Raw genomic sequence first — 22,485 nt, 5'->3', positions numbered from 1 at the left:
CTATGGAGTGATTGAGCTGGTCTGTTCCACTGCTGCATATTCTGTATAATACATGCAAAGAGATAATGATCAACTTCCCCATTTGAGAGGTACATTATTAATTGTCACACCCTGTATCATGTTGGTTCAGACAATGGATTGAATATGGAGCATTAAAGAATTTCACAGTTGCAGGAATTCCCTGATGGCTCAGCAACTCACTGAAGCACAGGCAGTGTACGAGTGAAGGCTTTAGTATGTAGCCTAAACCCCCTGTGCTGAGAATTGTCTGCGTCTCCCGCAGTGCATTGCATCCTCACTAAACTGACTGTAAGCTGATGTAACCCATTCAGGCAAGACGGACACATTTTGAGAGACAGACAGCCTTGAGATTTGCAGTCCCAATCCAACTGTGCTAAAGTATTTGAGTTAACACTGAGCTAGCTCAAGGAGTCAACAACATTGTAAGATTCACAAAATGACACAAGTCAAGAAAAATATTCCCAGCCTCCCAGCGCTGAGTTGCAAGAAACTGGAAACGAACGTATCAGTAATAAAACACCAAGATAAGAAGAATGAAAAATCAATTGCAATCTGTTTCTCTTATTGAATTGAATATTGATTCCATATCTCTACAATCCGTTAAGCTGTGCATGATGGAGACAGGGAATTAATATGCATTTCATCACGATGAATTTGACAGTACACAGAGATTTTACAAAGAAATTGGCGTCTTTCAGATGAGACGTTAAACCAAGGGCTTCATCTGCCCCCGAGTATAATAGATACCACTGCCCTGTTTCAAAGAAAAGCGTTAGTGTTCTCCCCTGTGTCTCAGCAACACTTAGTCCTCAACTAATATCACCTTTTTAAAATATTTATTCTATGTTGGAATCTGTATGAACTGAAACAACAGTCAGTGCAGCATCAGCCAGAGTTTCTCACCCCAGAAGATTTTGGATACAGAAAGTTGAAAGGAAATAGGTGCCTGACTTACTGATGGGTGTTGAGTAGAAAGCTGTGGGCAAAGGGAAATGCAGTAAGGACTGCTCAATGGAACGTACTATGCCTGAAATCTGGCCGGGGAACCTAACCTGTTTGGACGAGGCTGTTTATAGGAGCTTACTGTGCATAAATCGGCTGCCATTTTCTTACATTACAACAATGACTTCCTTTCAGAAACACTCCGTTGGCTGTTAAGTGTCATGGGACATACTGAGGTGTTAAAGATACTTTGGAATTCTTTTCTTGCTTCATAATGATACTGCTGGTGAAGCAACTCGGGAGCGACTCAGGGATGAAATAGAATTTGTTTCATCGCTTTCACAATCACACCACTAGATCCTTTACAGCCACTTAGAGAGAGGCGATTGCCTAGTGGTAGTATCACTAGACTATTAATCAAGAAACTCAGTCAAGCTTCTGAATCCTGCCATGTCAGATGGTGGAGTTTAAATTTAATTTTAAAAAATCTGGAATTAAGAATCTACTGATGACCATGAAAGTATTGTCAATCATCAAAACAAGAACCCAAGTGTTTCACTGAAGAAGGGTCCCACTCCAAAACGTCGACTTTCCTGCTCCTCTGATGTTGCCTGGCCAGCACCCACTGTGTTACCATCTGGTTCACTAATGTCTTTGAGGGAATGAAATCTGCCATCCTCACCTGGTCTGGCCTACATGTGACTCCAGACCCACAGTAATGTGGTTGACTCTGAACTGCCCTCTGAAATGGCCGAGCAAGCCACTCAGCTCAAGGGTTTCTAGGGACGGGCAATAACTCAGCCAGTAGCAGAGATAATGGGAATTGCAGATGCTGGAGAATCCGAGAAACAAAGTGTGTAGCTGGATGAACACAGCAGGCCAAGCAGCATGTTAGGAGCACAAAAGCTGATGTTTCAGGCCCGAAACGTCAGCTTTTGTGCTCCTGAGATGCTGCTTGGCCTGCTGTGTTCATCCAGCCCCACACTTTGTTAACTCAGCCAGTAACAGCCATGTCCCATGAGTGAATTAACAAAAAAACTCATGATGGACAAAGGATCCTGGCTTTAACATTTCAATCCAAAGATCACAGATCCAACGTTACAGCACTTCAGAAAATGTTTGCCTAGATTTGATATTCAAATCTCTGGCGTGGTGCTTAAAATCATGACCTTCTGACTCAGAGGTGAGAATGTCAAAATTGACACCTTAAGGATAAATATAATTCTGTCATAAATGTAGCATAAGGCGATCTCTGAGTGTCTGACAGTTATGAATGTAGATTTGTGAAACAGATTGACATATTTCTAACACCTTATGATGACTTCATTATGTCTATAATTCTCAGCTGAATCTCTGAATGTTGATAGGTGCTATCACCACAGTCTGGAAAGCAGACTTTTTTGAAAAGGGGTTGATTTTCATTTATCGCGAGCTTATGCACAGGAACAAATATCTTTGAAAATAATCAGTATAGTTTGCCAGATATTTCCATCTGTAAAGTTTCCTGAACTGTGATGTGTGTGTAACATTCCTTCAGGATTACAGAAAGGCTCACTCTCAATATTGGGATGATCAATTTGGAAAGGATCTGTTAGCTTCAGGTAGATCCCAAGGGACATAGTTGTGTTGTTTAGTGGACTGAATATCACAAAATGTTGAGATTTTCCAGAAGAGGATAATAATATTTCTGAACAATTGCAGTTGAAGGACTGACATTCCTCCACTACTCCAAACTTCTTCCAAACTCCAGTGAATATAGTCTGAGCTATTGGGCAGGCATTGACCCAGTGGTTTTATTGCTAAACTATTAATCCAGAAACTCAGCTAATGTTCTGGGGGCCAAGATTCAAATCTCACTGTGGCATTTGAATTCAATAATAATCTAGAATTAAGGGTCTGATGATGACCAACAAGCCATTGTCAATTGTCAGAAAAAACCAGCTAGTTTGCTCTTTAGGGAAGGAAATCTGTCATCCTTACCTGGTCTGGCCTACATGTGCCTCCAGACCCATAGCAACATGATTGACTCTTAACTACCCCCTGGGCAATGAGGGATGGGCAATAAATGCTGGCCCAGCCAACGACAGCTTCATCCTATTTCTCTTCATACATCAGTCCTACTATCACAGGAAACAGTCTGATAAACCGTTGTTGAACTTCTTCCAGATCCAGAGCATCTTTCTTCTCGAGGAGATAGCAGCCTTGGCTCAGCAGTAGGAGCTTCAGGTTTTTTTTTAGAGTTCTGTTGGCCTTTGAACCCAAAAAAGCAAACCTGTTTCATGACTTATTCCTTGTGAAAATGAGCATGTCAATCCAATGGCAAGCACCCGGGTCAATAGTGTCATGGGGCATGATGTTTTGATAATCTGGAATCATTCCATGAAGATAGGTGCCTGTCAGACAGAGATCAAGGCAGCTCTTGTTGCTCGCCCTCCTGGTGTATTAAAGACTGTAGGGATGAAATTCTCCATGGACACTGGACACTTGCATCAGAGAGGATATGATTCCCTGCAGAGAGACAGGCCAGCATTGAACACAGGAGGTGTGAAGAATGGAGGAATTCCTGGAATTTCACTAGATGACCTTTGGGAATCAGAAAAGTTCATACAAACAAGGGAGATTAGATGGATGAGATCATAGGAACTACAGATGCTGGAGAATCCGAGATAACAAGGTATAGTGCTGGATGAACACAGCAGGCCAAGCAGCTTCATAGGAGCAGGAAATGATGAAGGGTCTAGGCCCAAAAGTGCAGCCTTCCTGCTCCTATGATGTAGATTAGATGGATGGATGGGTGTAGCAAAGTGCATGTGACATTTAGAGGCAGAATGACCTTTTTTTTCCCATGAGTTCCTCTGTTCTCCTGATTGCTGATGTGATTAGTAAGAACTAATTCATAAACTGAGAAGCAAAGAGAGAGGCCATTCAGCCATTCTCCAGGAAGCTGCATGTTAGAGTACAAGGGGAGGGAAGTGATGCTGAACTTGAACAGGACACTTGTTAGACCCCAGCTGAAAGTCTCCACAGTGGTCGTGGGCTCCGCATTATAGGAGAGACGTGTATATATTGGAGAGAGTGCAGAGACGATTGACAGGGATGGTTCCAGGGATGAGAAACTTCACCAATGGGGTAAGATTAATGAAGTTGGGACTGTTCTCCTTGGAGAGAAAAAGGCTGAGGGGAGGTCCAGAGAGATTTTCAAAATCATGAGCAGGCTGAACAGAGTAAACAGGGAGATGCTGTTCCTCATGAATGAGAAAAAGGACGAGACACCGTTGATTTAAAGTGATGTGCAAACAAAGCGAGGGTGATATGAGAAAAAAGTCTCTTCACTCAGTGAGTGGATAGCACTACCTGTGAGTGTGGTGGGGGCAGGGTTAAGTGAGGCATTCACAAGGGCATTGGATGGTTATTTGGATAGAAATGGTGAAATAGAGAAAAGGCTGAGGATTGGCACTGGGTAATGGAACTGGGGTGGGCACAATGGGCCAACGGGCTTTCTTCTGTGTCATAACAATTTTGTGATTGCATGGCGCTGTATGGTTGGAAAGTACCAATCGGACTTTAGGTGCTGCAAAGGGGCCATACAGTTAGAATATTTGGCCACAAACAACAAAGATTGACAGAGTGACACATCTTTGGCCCATCATCTTTGTGTAGTTTATTTTGACAAAGTTTGTCCTTGCTGTTTCAACATAGCCCCGCAAATTAACTTTCCTTTCATGTGTGTTTCAAAAGAACATGCAAAGGGACTATGAGATGAAGTGTCAATTTCAACACTAAGGAGATGCAAACTTGATTTGTTTTGAAGGTTTTATGAATGTTTGCATGAATGTTGTTGAGTGATTTCAACAAGGGACAGGAATATGTTACAACAAAGCTTTCCTTTCAAGATCATCAAACAAAGGTAAACATTTGTGCGGAGAACAATCTGCTCAAGAACACTGTGTTACTTCGAATACAACGTTGCATCTGACTGAATCTTCTCTTTCCCAACATGTTTTGGCTGCTCCCTCAGCTCCAGTCAAGAGACGGGGACAGAAAATAAGAAGCAAGGACATCAAACTGAAGAAAATCTAGATAAGGGGCAACTTGCAAAGATTTGCTCCTTGCATCCCCAGTCACCGCCCCCCCATCGATGTTCAATGCAGACTATCATAATTCAGTTATGCTGATTGCCAGTGATCAAAGTAAAGGATATGGGGGAAGATTCTATTTGACCATTCTGGGCAATTTGAGGCTGGATATCATGTGATTAAAAGCCCAAGAGATGGATTCAGCTAGATTTGAAGCTGTTGTTGGCAAGATCCTATCACTGCTGCCTTTTTCTATTATGTTTGGCATGGACTGCTTGGACCAAACAGTCTGTTTCTGTGCTGTATGACTCTATGACTCTATGTTTTAGGTTTATTGTAGAAGTACTTTGTGATTCTGAAAGCATTAACAATCAACAGTACGAGAGAGAGGTAATTTGATGTAATGCTCAATGGGATCTAGGCTCAACTAAATTTTGCACCAATGTACAGGAGGGCAGAATAACTTAAACAAAACCATGTGCACATCTCGGTGTCGCTCTTTCTCACATTTATCTCCAGACCTGTATCAGTGAGAGCTAGAGCTGTAATGGGGATGCTGTCAGTCAAGTAGGATTCTGGCTTCGCAGTCTGCATCTTATCACGGTCCAGCAGAGGCAGCTTCCTTGTACTAAGAAAAGAATCCTACGGCACAGAAAGAGGCCATCCAGCCCACCCTGTCTGTGCTAGCTCTTCAAAAGAGCTGATTACAGCCTGTTCCCTGAGCCTTTTTCCCAGTTTCCTGTAAAATGCCAACTGCATTCCCAATTACTTTTACAAAGAGTTTGAGTCCAGTTCCAGTATCCTTCAGTGCACTGTAAATCATTACTACTTGAGTGAAAAAAATTCTCATGATTTCACCTTCTGTCAACTATTTAAACATTTCGAGCTTTGGTTGGTGATCCTTTAACTTGAGGAATCAATTTCTCTCCACTCACCATGTTGAAACCTCTGCATCACTTTGAATATCATTGTTAGGTCACACGTTAACTCTGTCTTCTTTGACTTGAGAACGAGGAACAGAAGGAGAAAATTCAGCCCCGAACAGCCTATTTAATATGGTTGTGATTGATCTCATCTCAGTTTCAACACCACTTTCCTGCCTTCTCCCCACAACCTTTCAACCCATTACTGGTTAAAAGTCTGGCTGTCTCCTCCTTAAATGTATTCAGTATCCCGGTTCCACAGCACCCTAGGGTAGGGAATTCCACAAAATCATTACCCTTTGAGAGAAATAATTCTTTGTCCTCTGTTTTAAATGCACCGGTCCTGAGCCTAAACCTACACCCTCTCATTCTCAATTGCCTCATAAGGGGAAACACCCTCTCTGTCCACCTTGCCAACCCCCTTAAGCATTTTATATATCTCAGTCAGATCTCCTCTTACTGACATAATCTGTACTGAGTATAGGTCTACACACCTCAATCTGTCCTCATAAGAGAAGCTTTTCATCTCTGAAATTCATCTGTGAACCTCCTCTGAGCTGCCTCCAATGCAGTTAATTTTCTCCACAAGTACAGGGACCAAAACTATTTGCAGTCCTCCATTTTCCTGCTTCTTTAGTCTCTTGTCATAACAGTAGTCTCTCAGCACAGGGATCATCCTAGTAAACATTTCAAGTACACTTTCTAAAGCCTTTATGCCCTTCCTAAAGTGTCATGCCCTGAATAGGACACAATACACATGTGAAGCCTTAACAAGTGACCTATAAAGATGTTATCCTTCTTTGTTTTATTCTCTAGCTGTTCAGTGAGTAAAAATCCCTGATGCAAACAGAGTCATTTGTAACTATGAAATGGCTTTTTTGATTAGATTCCCTACAGTGTGGAAACAGGCCCTTCGGCCCAACAAGTCCACACTGCCCCCTGAAGCATCCCACCCAGACCCATCCCCCTATAACCCACACACCCCTGAACACTACGGGCAATTTAGCATGGCTGATCCACCTAGCCTGCACATCTTTGGACTGTGGGAGGAAACTGGAGCACCCGGAGGAAACCCACGCAGACACGGGGAGAATGTGCAAACTCCACACAGACAGTCACCCGAGGCTGGAATCGAACTCGGGTCCCTGGCGCTGTGAGGCTGCAGTGCTGACCAGGATACAGGCCAACAAATGTAATCTTGTTGGTTTGCTCATTCTCCTGTCTACATGACAGCTTGCTGAGTTTTTCCAGCAATTTCTGTTTGTATGATTTTCTGGCATACGCAGTTTTTTGGTTTATGATTCACGAGAAATTACCTTTCCTGTAGAGTCCTGACAATGAGGAATTATTTGCTATCAGAAACAGTTCAGACCCAAAACAAATTGGTGCTTTTAAGGGGAATCTAGCTAAAGCATAACAGGTTTATTTGAAAACACAAGCTTTCATAGCCCTGCTCCTTCCTCAGATGTTAGTGAAGTCGTATCAGACACAGAATTTATGTCAAAGCAATCAACGGGTCACACCACTGATGAAGATATACTAAACAAACCTAAGATGCTGTTAAATCTTTAATCACTTAGAAGATTTTAATTGATTAATATATATGTGTAAATCCCTGAATTCCTTTCAAGTCACTGCCCTGAGAGAAGTAAAGGTTTATCAGTGTAAAGAAGAGGTGACCTTTCTAGATCAGGCAATGCATGTTAGGGTGTGAGGCCTTGTTTAGAATCTGTTTGTGTTTTAGTTTGGAGTCATTTTGGTTTTACTGCTAAAGCAGCACCTGAACTAACGCCTGAAGAAGGAGTGGTCCTCCGAAAGCTTGTGTTTTCAAATAAAACTGTTGAACCATAACCTGGTGCCTGACCTTGTCCACCGCAGTTCAACGCCCGCACCTCCACATCATAGCTAAGGCACAAGAGTGAGAAAGGAATGGAGGGACGGAAGTTAATATGATGAAATTCGGAGGGATCAGAGGATAATTGTATAAAACATGATGCCAGCTTGAATCATTTGGGCCAAATAGCCTGCCCTCTGTGCAGTAAATACTGGCCAAATGAAATGAGCTTTGGTTTAATTCAGCATTGTGTAATTATACTTCTGTCCAGCAGATGGAGCTTAGCTTTTTGTTTATCCATGCATAACATGTAGGCATCCCATGGCTGAGCCAATATATATTGCCTGTCCCTAATTGCCCCACAGAAGGTGGTGATAAGTTGCTGTTTTAACCCTTGCTGTCCATTTGGATCAGCAGGCAGTGAATTTAATCAACAGTGAAAAAACAGCAATCTACTGCAGTTCCAAGCCAGAATGGAAAGATCCAGGGATAGTAGGAACTGCAGATGTTGGAGAAGCTGAGCTAACAAGGTGTCGAGCTGGATAAACACAGCAGGCCAAGCAGCATCATAGCAGCGAGAAAATTTTCAGAAGAAGGGTCTAGGCCTGAAGCGTCAGCCTTCCTGCTCCTCTGATGCTGCTTAGCCTGCTGTGTTCATCCAGCTCTACACCTTGTTATCTTGGAAAGATCCAGGGCCTGGATTATCCAATGAATAGAGAGTTGTTATTCCAGTGACAGTGGGAGTTGTATGTAGTGACCCTGTGGAATCCCCATTGTAACAGACTCTGAAGGGATCGCCCGGGAAATTAAAGATTCTACCCCATTTAAATCAGAAAAGATGGAATGTTCTGTTTAAGTTAAGTAAATAGCTATTCAGGAAAGGTTAACTGTTAAATACATTGTCAAATCCTGAACAGCTATTTAATTGAACACACCTCCCCTTCCCCATATTTACCTCACAGGCCCATCTACACCTCCTTCCCCACCCCGATCCTTCATCAGCTCCGGATCCAACTCCCAGCCCCACCTCATGCACCACCCCTTAACCCTTTTATGCCTGGGAACTGGCCTCCCTTCACGTTCTCCACCCTCCTCCCCTCCCCCACTGTATTGTTCTCCTACTCTAGGCCCAAGCACGTCTGCAACACCAACCACACTGCCCCCACTCCCCTCTCCCACCTACCCCATAATATGTTTTGGTCTTAACCACTTCCTGTGGCAGAAAGCGCCACAGGGTCCCCACTCTCCGGGTGAACAAATTTCTCCTCATCTCAGTCCCAAATAGCCCATCCCGTATCCTTAAACTGTGACCCCTGGTTGTGGACTTCCTGGTCATTGGCAACAAACCTCCAGTATTTACCCTGTCGAGTCCTGTTAGAATGTTATAGATTTCTGTGAAATTCCTCTCTTTCTTTTATACCTCCGTGAATACAGTCCCAATTGAGTCAGCCTCTCTTTATTCATCATTTCCCGTGCATCCCAGGAGTCTGTCTGGTAACCATCGTTGCACTCCCTATGGCCTGAAAGTGAAATGAGTCAATCTCTTTGTGGCCGATCAATAAAGCACAGGAAAAAGAACATTATTTCATTGTCATGAATTAAGATTCATTTCTACAACACACACCAATTACCAGCTGCTGACCTCTGTTAGTACATTCAAGGGTTGCTATCTCTGCAGGATTATCTTCAGGAAGTGAACAGAGCATCTCCACAACAACCCAGGGAAGAGATCAGGGGCCCATTCAGAAATCATGTTGCTACAAACTTTCTTGGAATATATATACATGGATGAAACTATCAGATGATTGGACAAGGGTTAGCGAATCAGGTTACTGGGAATGTGTTCACTCTGCATTTGGAGTGGGACCTCAGGGCTGGCCAATGGCAGGAGTGCAGGAGGCTGGAGGAAGAAAGTCATTGAGCGGACAATGCCAGGAAAGAGTTTGCAATCGTCCCTGCCCAGTGTGTGATTGAAGGATAAAGGACACAGAGAAAGAACAGTTAAGAGTGAGTCTAGCACGTTGCCTTCATTGCTCAGACCTTTGAATAAAAGAGTAGGGAAGTTATGTTCAGGCTGTTCAGGACGTTGGTGAGGCCTCTTATGGAGTGCTCTGTGAAGTTCTGGTCACCCTGTTATAGAAAGGATATTATTAAACTGGAGAGAGTTTAGTAAAGATTTACCAAGATGTTGCCGGTACTGTAAGCTGTGAGTTACAAGGAGAGGCTGAATTGGCTGGGATTAATTTCCAGTTGAGAGAAGGAGTTAGAGGGATGGCCTTATAGAGGCTCTTAAAATCATGAGGAGGATGGACAAGGTGATTGGCAGGTTCCTTTTTCCTATGGTAACAGATTTCAAGATTGGAAGCATATTTTTTAAGATGAGAGGAGGAGCATTTAAAAAGGACATGGGGGCAGCTTTTTTACAGACAGTGGTTCATGTGTGGAATGAGAAAGTGATGGATGTGAGAACAGTTACAACATTTAAAAGACATTCAGATAAGTTCACGAATAAGAAATGTTTGGAGAGATAGGGGCCAAATGCAGGCAGGTGGGACTAGTTTCATTTGGGATTATGGTTGGCATGGACTGGTTGGACCGAATGGTCTATTTCCATGCTGTAGGACTCTGTAACTCCATGACTGACTAAGCCCCAACATCCAGTAACCAGCCTGACACCAGATGGCCGCTCCTCATACCTGCCACCTCTGCCCATGGTTTTCCCTCATTCTCTCCACCATCTTGCACCCGCCAAACTCTGACAAACCCTCATTCTGTTTTCAAATAGGCTCAGAACCAAATATCTGTTGGTCCCTCCTGTCATCCTAGACTGAGTGACACATCTATGTAATAAATTGGGCTGTGATAATCATCATCGCATATCGAAAAAACTATCATCTGGTTCACTTTAGGAAAGGAAACTGCCATCCTTACCTGGTCTGGCCTACATGTGACTCCAGACCCACAGCAATGTGGTTGACTTCTAACTGCCCTCCGAAATGGCCCAGCCAGCCACCCAGTTCTACAGCAATTAGGGATGGACAACAAATACGAGCCTTGGCAGTGATGTCCATACCCCAGTAAAGAAATAACAGAAGAGTCTTGCTTTAAAATACTCACCTGTTACTCTGAACGCCAAAGAAATGAAAATTATTGTACCGTAGGCACATGAGAGTAATGTGTTTCTCTTCACTCATTTAACATAAATCAATTCTTTCATCCTCAACATGCTCACAGTCTGCCTGCTGTGTCAGCTTTTCCTGCCTGCTTCACTTTAGTTCAAAATCCTCAATAACTTTCTTACCCTCCAGCCTCAACTTCTGTTATTTTTATGCCAAATCATTCTTCTAAGAAGAGAGATCTCCTGAAAGCACACAAAGATCTGTGAAATATTGCTACGTTGGTCAAAATAAATATATTTTGGACTGAGGAAACCATGGTCTACTTCTCCTTAGTGAACCTGTGTTAACTGGTGTGCTCATCTGACTCAAGGAAATCATGGCCTGGATTTCTGCAGTGAATGTATTAACCAATTCAAAGGATTGGGATGAAAGAAACAATGGGCTGGATCTTAATAAATGGAAAAGTCAAATACTGTGAATGATGGAAATCTGAAATGAAACCAGAAAGAGCGGGGAATGCTCAACTGGTTCAGCAGTACCTGTGGAAAAGGAATTGGGATTCATGGTCAGGGTCTTATGAAGTCAATGTGATGTGGGCTACGGTGAGATTTGTGACAGAATCTGGCAAAAAGCCCAGTGAGACTCTTTTTTATTAATGGTTTTGGTGAATGGCAAGTTTCCCACGAGTCAGTAAAGAATGACCAAGTAAAGGAGATTGTTACCTGCTAAATACAACTCACCTCATTAATGTTCAGACTCCTATCTCATTAAACTCAAACAAGTTAGTTCGAAACAACACACAGGCAGGATACTAGAGGCAAGTACCTGGTGGTTTCAGATCGCCAGTTGTCCCAAATGATCTCCATGTTGGACGATGGCTACCAACATTTCAGCTCATGCTCCATGGGCACTGGTCACATTAACCCCATGACCTAAAAACATTGGCCTCCAAGAACCCTCATGGCACATCACCAATCCCCTTACAGGATACTTCTGCACTTCAGTGCTGTACCAGTAACTCTCATTGCAATGCTGCAGTAAGGACAGTGTGTGCTCAGGGACATGTCGCCAGCTTAGGGACTGCACCAGGCTGTATCTCACCGTCAGGGCACTTACCCACTCTGCGTCTCCCCGATGCTCACAGTATCCCTGCCCTACCTGGCCTTTTTGAACTTTGCCCCCTCAGGCAGAGCTACCAGTCTCACAGTACTGCTGCTGTTTGACACAGATACAAAGGCAAAAAGCTTTTCTTAGTTGTCAGAAGGCTCAGTCAAATAAATGGGAATTGCCTTTGCTCAGTGAGTCCTGGCTCAGTAAGTCTAGGACAGCTCCGGTACCAGTCCAGGGGCCAGGAATAGGAGAGAGGAAGGTATGAGGGGAAATGAAATGAGGTTACACAGCTCTCATTGTGAGCAGGTTGGGGGGGTTCCCTGAGTGAGGGAGCAGGCAACACAGCGGACAGGCATTGTTAGTGGTGTCGGGGTGTGTGAATACAAGTGAAGAAAGATGTTGCGGGCAATAGTGGGAGTGACAGAACATGACCTTTGGTGAGAGGTGGGTGCAGCAACAGATAAAGTGAGGATGCGGTACCAGGAGGAGAATGGGGGCACTTAACGCTAGCAGAGTGGAGAAGATTTTCTTTCTAAATTGCAGTGTCCTCCAGACACCGAGACAGCACTGACCCAGGTAGTAGCCTCAGCCCAGGCTGGCATGGGAGAAGAGGAGGTCCCACCTCTGCATCACCCCAGCCAGCAGGACTCACAGGCCCCTGCCAAAAAACGGGGCGCTGCTTTCCTCCTGGCAGCCATTCCTGGGACAGATGTCAGGATCCACGCAGGGCATCCTCGGATGGTCAGTGTTCACCTGGGTGCACAACACACTTGTAAAGATGGAATGGTGGCAAAGGATGCCAGGAAATTCTGGGATATCCACTGACTGCTGAGTTATTCTGCGAATGGATCATTTTGACATGAGGCTGGAAGTGGAGTGAGCAATGCCATGGGCAGGATATAAAATTAATGAGGCAAGTTTTGAAGGATATGTCAAGAAAACTCACTAGGCCTCACAGTGAAAATCTCTCCAAAAATCTGAAAGCAATTTGGGCATCGCTGAAAATTGTAAGATTCATCTCAAAGGGTTTGGTCAATGACCTTTAATCAAAACGTTGACGCAAGGCCATCGATCTGGAACATTGATTCTGGGCCAGAAAATTGGTCTGAAAACTGAAGTACATCCATGAGGGAAACCTGGAGCCTTGTGAGGTAAGAAAGCCTGTTGAATCTTCCGGCAATCAAGTTGCCGATTGGATGCCATCGAGCTCTCTGTCGAAATTGGGACCCTGCCCTGGTGCTGTCGGCCAATCAGATAGAGCTCCATATCACCCCGACCCTACAGTGGGGGGATCACAGCCAGGAAAAGGTAAGTATTGTTTAAGGAGTGGGAGTGTGTTTCTGTGTTTGGAGGTCATGGCGAGGTGGTGGGGAGGGCAGAGGTTTGGCTCTCAGGGGCCAACCCATTCCCCGAGACCCAATCCTCAGGGTCTTGCACAGATTAGGGAAGACCAAGGGACATCTTGCAGCCACCCGTTTGCCATTGGGAGGGCCAAGTCTTTCTCACTGATCAGGAGCTGAAGTAATTGCAGGCCTGAGGGAAGGAGGCTGCCATTGAGCTCTTAAGGGCTTCTTGCAAGCAGGCTGGGGAAGCAAATTTCAGGCTTTCTGTACCAGCACTCAATTCCTATGTTAGCAGGAAGGCCAGTGGATATCTCCCCCCACCCCACCATCACTCCCCTGCCTTCTGCTTCTTTGTCACTTCACTGGTGCAGCCTGATGTGCTGTGTATTTCCAACATTTCCTGTTTTGAACCTATACAAACAAGACTTGGGTTGGTCAAGTGTCAGGTCAGGCCTCATCCTCGGGAAGGTAGCCTTAGCGTTCAGGTGGCAGGTCCCTTGTGAGGTCCTGAGGAAGTGCCTCTATACTTAACACTTTTTCAGATGTCATTCATTTCCAGAACTTTCTTTAAGAGGGTACTTTCTGTCTTTGTGGCCTGTTTCTCCTTATCCTGTTCCAAGAATAGACTAACACGGACCAGTTCAGGAGAAGGAAAGCTTTAGCTCAGCCTCACAGGTGACGCTGGGCTAAAACATGGTTTGATTTCCCGAAGGGATTGTGAATTTATCCAGTTCACGGCAGATCTTTTACTCCTGGGAAATAGTATAAATTTCAGTGCTTGAACCTCTAACAGCACATCGCAGAGAGGGGGAAGGATTCCATGTGAGAGAATTATCAAGCAGAACAGCTCTGAGAGTGTGGTTAGTTTAATATTATACTGTGAGTGGAGATGGTAAGGGGAAGCTGAGAGAGAGAGATGCAGCAGCAAATGGTGTCACATGAGGCTTAAGAGTGTGTCTATTAGATCTATATTTAGTCAGCAATTTACAGCCACAATTACATAAAATTGTGCAAAACCTGACTTAGATTGAGGCAAAATACGAGCAGGAAATGGATTCTGGATAATTAAGGTCATAAAATATCCCAACATGATGTTAGGACCAGGACCCCCAGGGGCTGGCTATGAGTGTTTCCCACCTCTGATTGGGTGGCAGGAGGAAGAAGAGAGGTTACCCTCCCCGGTCTGGTGAAGCAATAACTTCCTCCCTATAGATAAAGTGTATGTTGTTAGGAGAACATTGCCTTGGCTCTCTGCCTCAAACTAAAAATTTTCTTTCACAATCAGCACAATCTCTGTGAGGGCAATGACCCTGATTGCAGTTCATCGGTCAGTCCATTACCCAGACAGTTCGGCAAAGCAGACTTACCGTTCATCCTTCACCACATCAAAGTCTCTCCAGAGGGAGGGAGGGGCAGGCTGACCTCAGCCAGAAGCTGTGTGCCCATCGCTCTCTCCAACGCACCTCAGTGCACCCCATTGTAAGGTACAGGAAATATTTGGGGAACCTGGTCAGTGTCGGCAAGTTGGACTGAAGGGTCAACAAGGTGTGGAGCTGGATGAACACAACAGGCCAAGCAGCATCTTAGGAGCACAAAAGCTGATGTTTCGGGCCTAGTAGGCCCAAAGCATCAGCTTTTGTGGTCCTAAGATGCTGCTTGGCCTGCTGTGTTCATCCAGCTCCACACCTTGTTATCTCCGATTCTCCAGCACCTGCCATTCCTATTATCTCTGGACTGAAGGGTTTATTTCCTCGTTGTACACCTCTTTGACTCTAAATGTGATCACACAGCTCTGATGGAGGCCATTCAGCACATCATTCCTGTGGTAATTCTCTGAAAGGACTCTCCAATTGGTCCGATTTCCCTGCTCTACGTCCTTACTCTTTCCCTCATCCTGCGATTATTTACTTTTTATATATTCATCCAATTTCTTTTGCAACTCACTGTTTAATCTGTTTTCTCCATCCTTTCAGGCAGGACATTCCAGTTCCTGCGTAAAAAGTAAATTCCTCCCCATCTTGCCTCCCACATCCAATTTACTTAAATCTGTGTAGTCTGATGCCCAACTATCCAGGCAATTTCTTCTTGTTTGCACACACACAGTTTTTAACACCTCTTACAAACCTGCTCCCCACATCCACTTGAAGGAGAGCATCCCTATCTTCTCTCTGCCTCATTGAGGTCCCTCCATCCCAGTGTATAGAATCCCTATAGTGTGGAAGCAGGCCATTCATCCCATCAGAAGGACATCCCACCCAGAACTACTCCCCGAATCTGTCCCTGTAACCGTGCATTTCCTGTGGCCAATCTACTTAGCCTGCATGTTTTTTGGAATGTGAGAGGAAGCACACGCAGATAGGGGGAAGAACATAGAACAGTACAGGCCCTTCAGCCCACAATGTTGTGCTGAACTTTTACCCTACACCTAAGGTCTATCTAACCTCCACCCCTACCTTATACTATCACCCATATCAAGAATGTGCAAGCTCCACACAGACGCTCGCTCAAAGCTGGAAATGAACCTGTGTCCCTGGTACCATGAGTGCTAACCACTGAGCAACTGTGACTGTACTTTCCTGTCTACTCTTTCACACCATCTCCAAACCTTCACGAGCCTCCCGTCTATTGTCTGATGACCAGACATGGACACAGTCCTTCAGCTGAGGTTTACTGAGAAGGGGGGATGACCATGTGAACCTTATTTACATGTGTCCTCTTTACTCTCCTCTAGATTCGGATAAATCCAGCTCACACATGATCTCTGCAGATGATGCCGAATACCCCAGGGAGTACAGGACCCTGGGCAATGGAACCCGACGCTTTTCCAACGTGGGCCTTGTACATACCTCGGAGAGGCGGCACACGGTGATCGCTGCACAAAGCCTGGAGGCTCTGACAGGCATGCAGAAGTCAGACATGGAAAGGAAGAGGGAGGCTTTCCTGGATCACCTCAAGCACAAGTACCCGCACCATGCCACAGCTATCCGTGGGCAGCAGGAACGGCTTCGAGAACAGGTACAACACCAGTACTTATTCCCCGTTGTATAGAAAATCAACATCTCTCATTGAATTCCCAGAGCTCTTGTGCAGCCAGGTTAAGAAATGAAGCAAAAATGAATCTTGTGACTCAAAAGCAGACTTGCATTTTCAATGAAAACAGAAAATGCTGGAGAAGCTCAGCATCTGGGGAGAGAGATTGGGGTTAGTGTTTCTGATCAGGTGACCCTTCCTCAGAACTGGCTTTGATTGCATTTTGAACCAGCTTCAGAATGGTGACAGGATAGCTGTGGAAAGGTAACAATCTGCCCTTTCATCTGGAATTTACATTGAACCCAGATTAAGGGGATAAACACTCCCTCTGTCTCGTACTGTTTGAGCTCGATCTGAAATGTCTTTAGCAAAGAGTGAGCTGGCTCATTGTACCCATGACTTCATCACACAAAAATGCTAACAGCCGGGCGCTAATTCCTCACTCATTAGCAAGTTGGTGAAACAATGCCTTGTTGAACATATCCATTAAGATCCATGGTTGGATCAGACTGTATAATCCTGTTGTAGCTAAACCAGAGGTGCTTGTAGCTCAGGCTACATACGCTAAAGTCCCTTTCATTGGCAAAAATAAAAATCCTCTTCCATCCAATATCAAGAAACTTTACCAAGTGCAAAACAATGGCTTGATTTGATACAATGGGGGATGGAAGGGATATTTATTGATATTCTATTTCAACCCACCAACTCCCACAGCTACCTAGACTAGACTTCCTCTCACCCACCTTCTGCAAAATGTGATCCCCTATTCCCAATTCCTCCACTATTCCCAATTCCTCCACCTCTGCCGCATCTGCTCCCAAGATGAGGCATTCCACTCCCAAACATCTCACATGTCCTCGTATTTCAAGGACCATGACTTCTCCCCCACCTCAGTGGACGAAAACGCCCTCGACCACACCTCTTGTGTTTCCCGCACCTCAGCCCTCACATCCCCTCCCCGCAATAACAACAAAAACAGAATCCCATCGTCCTCACATATCACCGCCTTAACCTCCGGATTCAACACATCATTCTCCGCCACTTCCACCACCTGCAATCTGACCCCACCACCAAGGATATATTTCCCTCCCCCCCACCTTGTCTGCCTTCCAGAGGGACCGCTTCCTCTGTGACTCCCTCGTCTGCTCCACACTCCCCACCAGCCCCACCACCCCCAGCACCTTTCCCTGCAACTGCAGGAAGTGCTAAACGTGCCCCTAAACCTCCCCCCTCACCTCCAACCCAGGCCCCATGAATATCTTCCACATTAAACTGATGTTAACCTGCACATCTGCTGATGTGGTCAATTGTATCCGCTGTTCCCAATGTGGCTTCCTCTGTATCGGGAAGGCCAAGCGGAGGCTCGGAGACAGCTTTGTGGAGCACCCGCGCTCAGTTCGTGAAAAACGACAACACCTCCCAGACGCGAACAACTTCAACTCCCCCTCCCACTCCCTGGGTGACATGTCCGTCCTGGGCCTCCTCCAGTGTTACAATGATGCCACCCGGAAGCTGGAGGAACGGCACCTCATGTTCTGCCTTGAAACCCTACAACCCATTGGTCTCAATGTGGAATTTACTAGCTTCAAAATCTCCCCACCCCTAACCTCATCCCAACACCAGCCCCCATCTCAACCCTGCCTCCTTGACCTATCCATCTTCTCTTCCATCTATCCGCTCCTCCCACTTTACTGACCAATCCTCACCACTACCTACCTGCTATCACCATCCCACCTACCCTTCCCAGCCCAACACCTCTTCTCTCTATTTGTTTCAGAGCCCCCTTCCCCTCCCCCATTTCTGAAGAAGGGTCCCAATCCAAAACATCAGCTTTCCTGCTCTTCCAATTGGAAGAGGAAGGGAAGGCCGGAGATCTAGGTGGTAATTGGATAGAGCAGATTGGGAATCGTACAGCTTGGGGTTTGACAATTCAGAATATGGGATCATTACCTGAGATGAGAAAATCATTTACAAAGTCAATGAGAGCAAGGTCAAGAGGCCACCTTAAGAAATCTTTAGCCCCACCACACCTATGATACAGGTAATAGCTTACTCAGGATATTTTGATTATATCAGGTAATAAATAGATATAGATGCTAAAGGCATCAAGGGGTGTGGGGCGAAGATGGGAATATGGCATTGAGATGGAGGATCAAGGTGCAGCAAGCTTGAAGGGCTGAATGGCCTATTCCTGTTCCTGTGTTCTAAGCTTCTATCAGTGCATTCATTTCACAAGCATAAAAGTTTACACACAAATGCAATCTTGCTGTACCAGCTGATTGCATGATTAACCAGTTGACATAGTCTACGTAACGCAATGGTGTTCAGTACAAGAGTTAGTGACTCGTTCTCGTGCTTGTGTCATTGTCCCTCAGTGATGTCACAGACCTTCGCAGGGGCATTCACATCAATATTTCCAACTCTATCCCCAAACTCACCCCTCCCTGTGCCTCAAGCCCCTTCAGTTCCACAGCCCTTGAAATTTCTGTGTTTCTCCAATTCCAGCCTCTTGTTCGTCCCTTTCACTCCACCATGGGTGGCCATGCCTTTAGCTGTACTTACAAGCATACAAAGCATTCAGACTCTCTGTCACTTTCTGCCATTCATTAAGATCATGACAGATGGGTTTGGGTGGGATCTTCTTCAGAGGATTAATGAAGACTCAATGGGCCAAATGACCTACTTCCAAACTGTATGGATTCTATGGTTCTTAAAATCTCATGTAATGTTCTGTTAGTGGGTGTGGCCCATTGGACAGATCTTTGAGACTGATTATTGCAAAAAAGAACCCAATGAGAAGGTTGGCGTTTGGTTTTAAAGCCCCTGCTGTTTAAATAATTTCGATTATGCTGAATTTTTCTTTCTTTCCCCCCTGTCCCTCTTCCTCCAGAACAAGCCCCCATTTACCGTGCCTAGTAGCTGTCGCCCATCCCCAGGCCACACAGAGGCTGAGGCATGCGCCAAGTATTGATAGAGCAAATTTTGCTGGCCTCAGGATGTTCCAGAGAACTTTACAGCCAATGGAATACTTTTTGAAGGGTAGTCTCTGCTCTGACATGGGAAAAAAACAGTTTGTGCACAGCAAGATATATGGCAGTCTGATGGTGACCAGATTGCTTGTGGGTTGAGGGATAATTATTGTACAAAACACCAGCAAATAAGCAATAAAAACCGAAAGAACTGGATGGTTTAAATCAGGAACAAAAACAAAGTTGCTGGAAAAGCTCAGCAGGCCTGGCAGCATCTGTGAAGAAAGAAACAGAGTTAACATTTCGGGATTACAAAGGGAGGATGATGCGTTGTATCCGGAGGTTGGTGGGGTGGTATGTGAGAACGAGGGGGATCCTCTTGGGGTGGTTGTGGCAGGGGTGGGGTGTGACGGATGTGTTGCGGGAAATGCGGGCGATGCATAATGGGCCTCCTGCGGTGCCACAATGATACCACCTATACTCTCCTCTCCGCCTATCTTCTTTTCTCTCCATCTTCGATCCGCCTCCCCCTCTCTCCCTATTTATTCGAGAACCCTCTCCCCATCCCCCTCGCTGATGAAGGCTCTAGGCCCGAAACGTCAGCTTTTGTGCTCCTGAGATGCTGCTGGGCCTGCTGTGTTCATCCAGCTTCACTCTTCATTATCTTGGATTCTCCAGCATCCGCAGTTCCCATTATTTCTTAACATTTTGGGTCCAGTTCTGAGGAAGGGTCACCAGACCCAAAACGTTAACTCTGTTTTTTCCTTCACAGATGCTGCCAGACTCGCTGAGCTTTTCCAGCAACCAGCAAATAAGTACACCGGGATCTTCCTACATAGTAAGGCAAAAACCTGGAATTAACATCTCATCCAAAGAAATCAGTAACTCTGAGAGTGCAGCACTTCCTCAGTACTAGACTGGGAATGTGGGTTTAGTCCCTTGTGTCAATTAACAATCGTGAGTCAGAGGCTGCCAAGTGAGCGAAGACAGACAAGTTTACTTCAGTGTTACTAGGGATAATATTGAAGCAAATGGTATAAATTGGCTCAGGAGACAAGAACCCATGTTACACTTCATGTGACATTGAAATATTGGCAACTCCTTTCACCCTGTTGATGGTATTTGAGCACTTTGTATTCCGAGTGCCAAGCAATGTGATTATTGAATGTTGTACATCTCCCTGTGAGAAATGCCTGTGTGCCTGACTCCAAGAATAAAGTGCGACCTCACTTACCTTCATCTGGCATCTGTGCAGCACAGGTGTGGTTCCTGGAACCCATGAGATTGGTAAAGGTGATCTCTGCTGCCGAGTGGGTGATGTATTCAGTGAGCACACAGCCTCAGCACTTGCAAACAGAAGCAGAGTTTCCACTGTTGCACGGTGGCTGTAAACACCTTATGATGACGTGGTCGCAGTCAGGTTTTGGGTTGTCATTTGCAGTGTGAATTCAGGAACAGTGCCCCCTGCCAAGCATGCATCGAGACAGGGACAACGTGGGCGGAGATGTGAAAACTATAAATGCTGAAGGTCCGATATCAAGTATCAGAATAACTCTACAATCCGGCATAATGGTGGAGCAGAGAAGGAGGCCATTCAGCCCACTGTTCCTTGTGCTGGGTATTTGGGACTGATATCCCATTAATGCAACTCCCCTGCTCTTTCACCATATCGATCTAGTTTTTATTTTCCCATCACTCATGCATCTGGTTACTGAGGACAGGGTGTGAGCTAGATGAGAATAGAGTGAATGCTGTATATCCCTGAAGGGATCGATCGAGCTTGGAGTACCCTGGTATGTGGCCTTATGTGGTTCAGACACTTGAGGGTCATGGAGGTCTACAGCACAGAAAAAAGGCCCTTTGGCTCATCAAATTTTCACCAGTCTAAAGCAACCCCTAACTTTTCCATCCTATTTTGCAGCACTTGTCTCCTGCCTTGGCATTCACAAGTGCACATCCAAATATTTCTTAAACATTATGAGGGTTTTTACCTCTACCACCCTTGCAGACAGTGAGTTCCATATTGCCACCACCCTCTGGTTGAAGTCAATTTTCCTCACATCCCCTCGAAACCTCGTGCCACTTGCCTTAAACCTATATCTTTTGATCATTGATTCCACCATCAAAGGGAAAAGTTCCTTCCTGTCTACCCTGTCTATGCTCCTGATAATTTTATACATCTCAGCCATATCCCCTCTCAATATCCTCTGTTACAAGGAACTCAACCATGATCTCGCCCAACTCTCTTCATAACTGAAACTCTGCAGTGCGGCAACATCCTGCTAAATTTTCTCTGACTCTTCTCCAGTGCTAACATGATCCTTGTCAATTCCTGAGCTGTACACAACACTCTACAATAGCTGTGGACTGTTTTATGCGGTTCTGGTGTAACCTCCCTGCTGTCAATCTCTATGCCTCAGCTAATAAAGGCAAGTTTCCCCTATGCCTTTGAAACCACTTTATTCAGGTATCCCTTTGATCCTCAGTGCTTCCCAGGATCGGGGAAGGGGGTAGGGATGGGAGCGGAGAGTGAGGGATGATGGTCCTCCATAGTATCTGCCTTTATGAAGTTGTAAGCACAGTATGAATGTTTTTAATGAGAACAGTTTGACAATTTTGCTTTAAATGACCAGAGCAAATCCTCCTGGTATGATTATAATGTTACTCAGATGAAATGATGTGACCAAACTTTCCCTTATCACCCATTGTTGGGGCAGTGAAGAGGATACTTTCTGTTAAGCCCCCATCTACCCCACCTGCCATTGAGTTTAGCTGGTCATTTTTGATTTTGGGAACTGGCTGATGCCCTGCCATGTAAGATGTGTGGAACGTCCGTTTCTGCTCAGTCTAAAGTATTTAATAATATTCAGGAAGACAGTAATACTGAGCTGTGCAAAGGTGATATCAAAATGCAGAGAAAATCCCAATCTGTCTGAGATGGTCCAATAGATAATCTATTGCAGAAAAGAACAGGTAGAGGCCATTCAGCCCTTTGAGCCTATGCTGTAATTAAGGCAGACCCTGATTGACTCACTTGCTTACATTTATGCTACTTATCAAACCAAACAACTCACCTTGTTGGAAGTTGCTGTTAACCCAGGATTTATGGCTTTGATAT

General features: G+C 45.1%; 1 protein-coding gene across 4 annotated transcripts in view; it reads left to right on the top strand.

Annotated features, from left to right (window-relative positions):
• The window catches only part of srcin1a (SRC kinase signaling inhibitor 1a), a 498,739-nt gene that overhangs the window by 191,694 nt on the left and 284,560 nt on the right, over positions 1-22,485 (top strand). For all 4 annotated transcript variants that reach the window (XM_059638686.1, XM_048560697.2, XM_048560696.2 and 1 more), the window contains exon 4: positions 16,100-16,383. In XM_059638686.1, the coding sequence (XP_059494669.1) occupies positions 16,100-16,383 (284 nt within the window). The remainder of the gene's footprint in view (positions 1-16,099; positions 16,384-22,485) is intronic.

Source organism: Stegostoma tigrinum, chromosome 31 (assembly GCF_030684315.1).
Source record: "Stegostoma tigrinum isolate sSteTig4 chromosome 31, sSteTig4.hap1, whole genome shotgun sequence".
In the NCBI taxonomy this organism is placed as follows: domain Eukaryota; kingdom Metazoa; phylum Chordata; class Chondrichthyes; order Orectolobiformes; family Stegostomatidae; genus Stegostoma; species Stegostoma tigrinum.
This window is presented reverse-complemented; position numbering and strand designations above follow the sequence as displayed.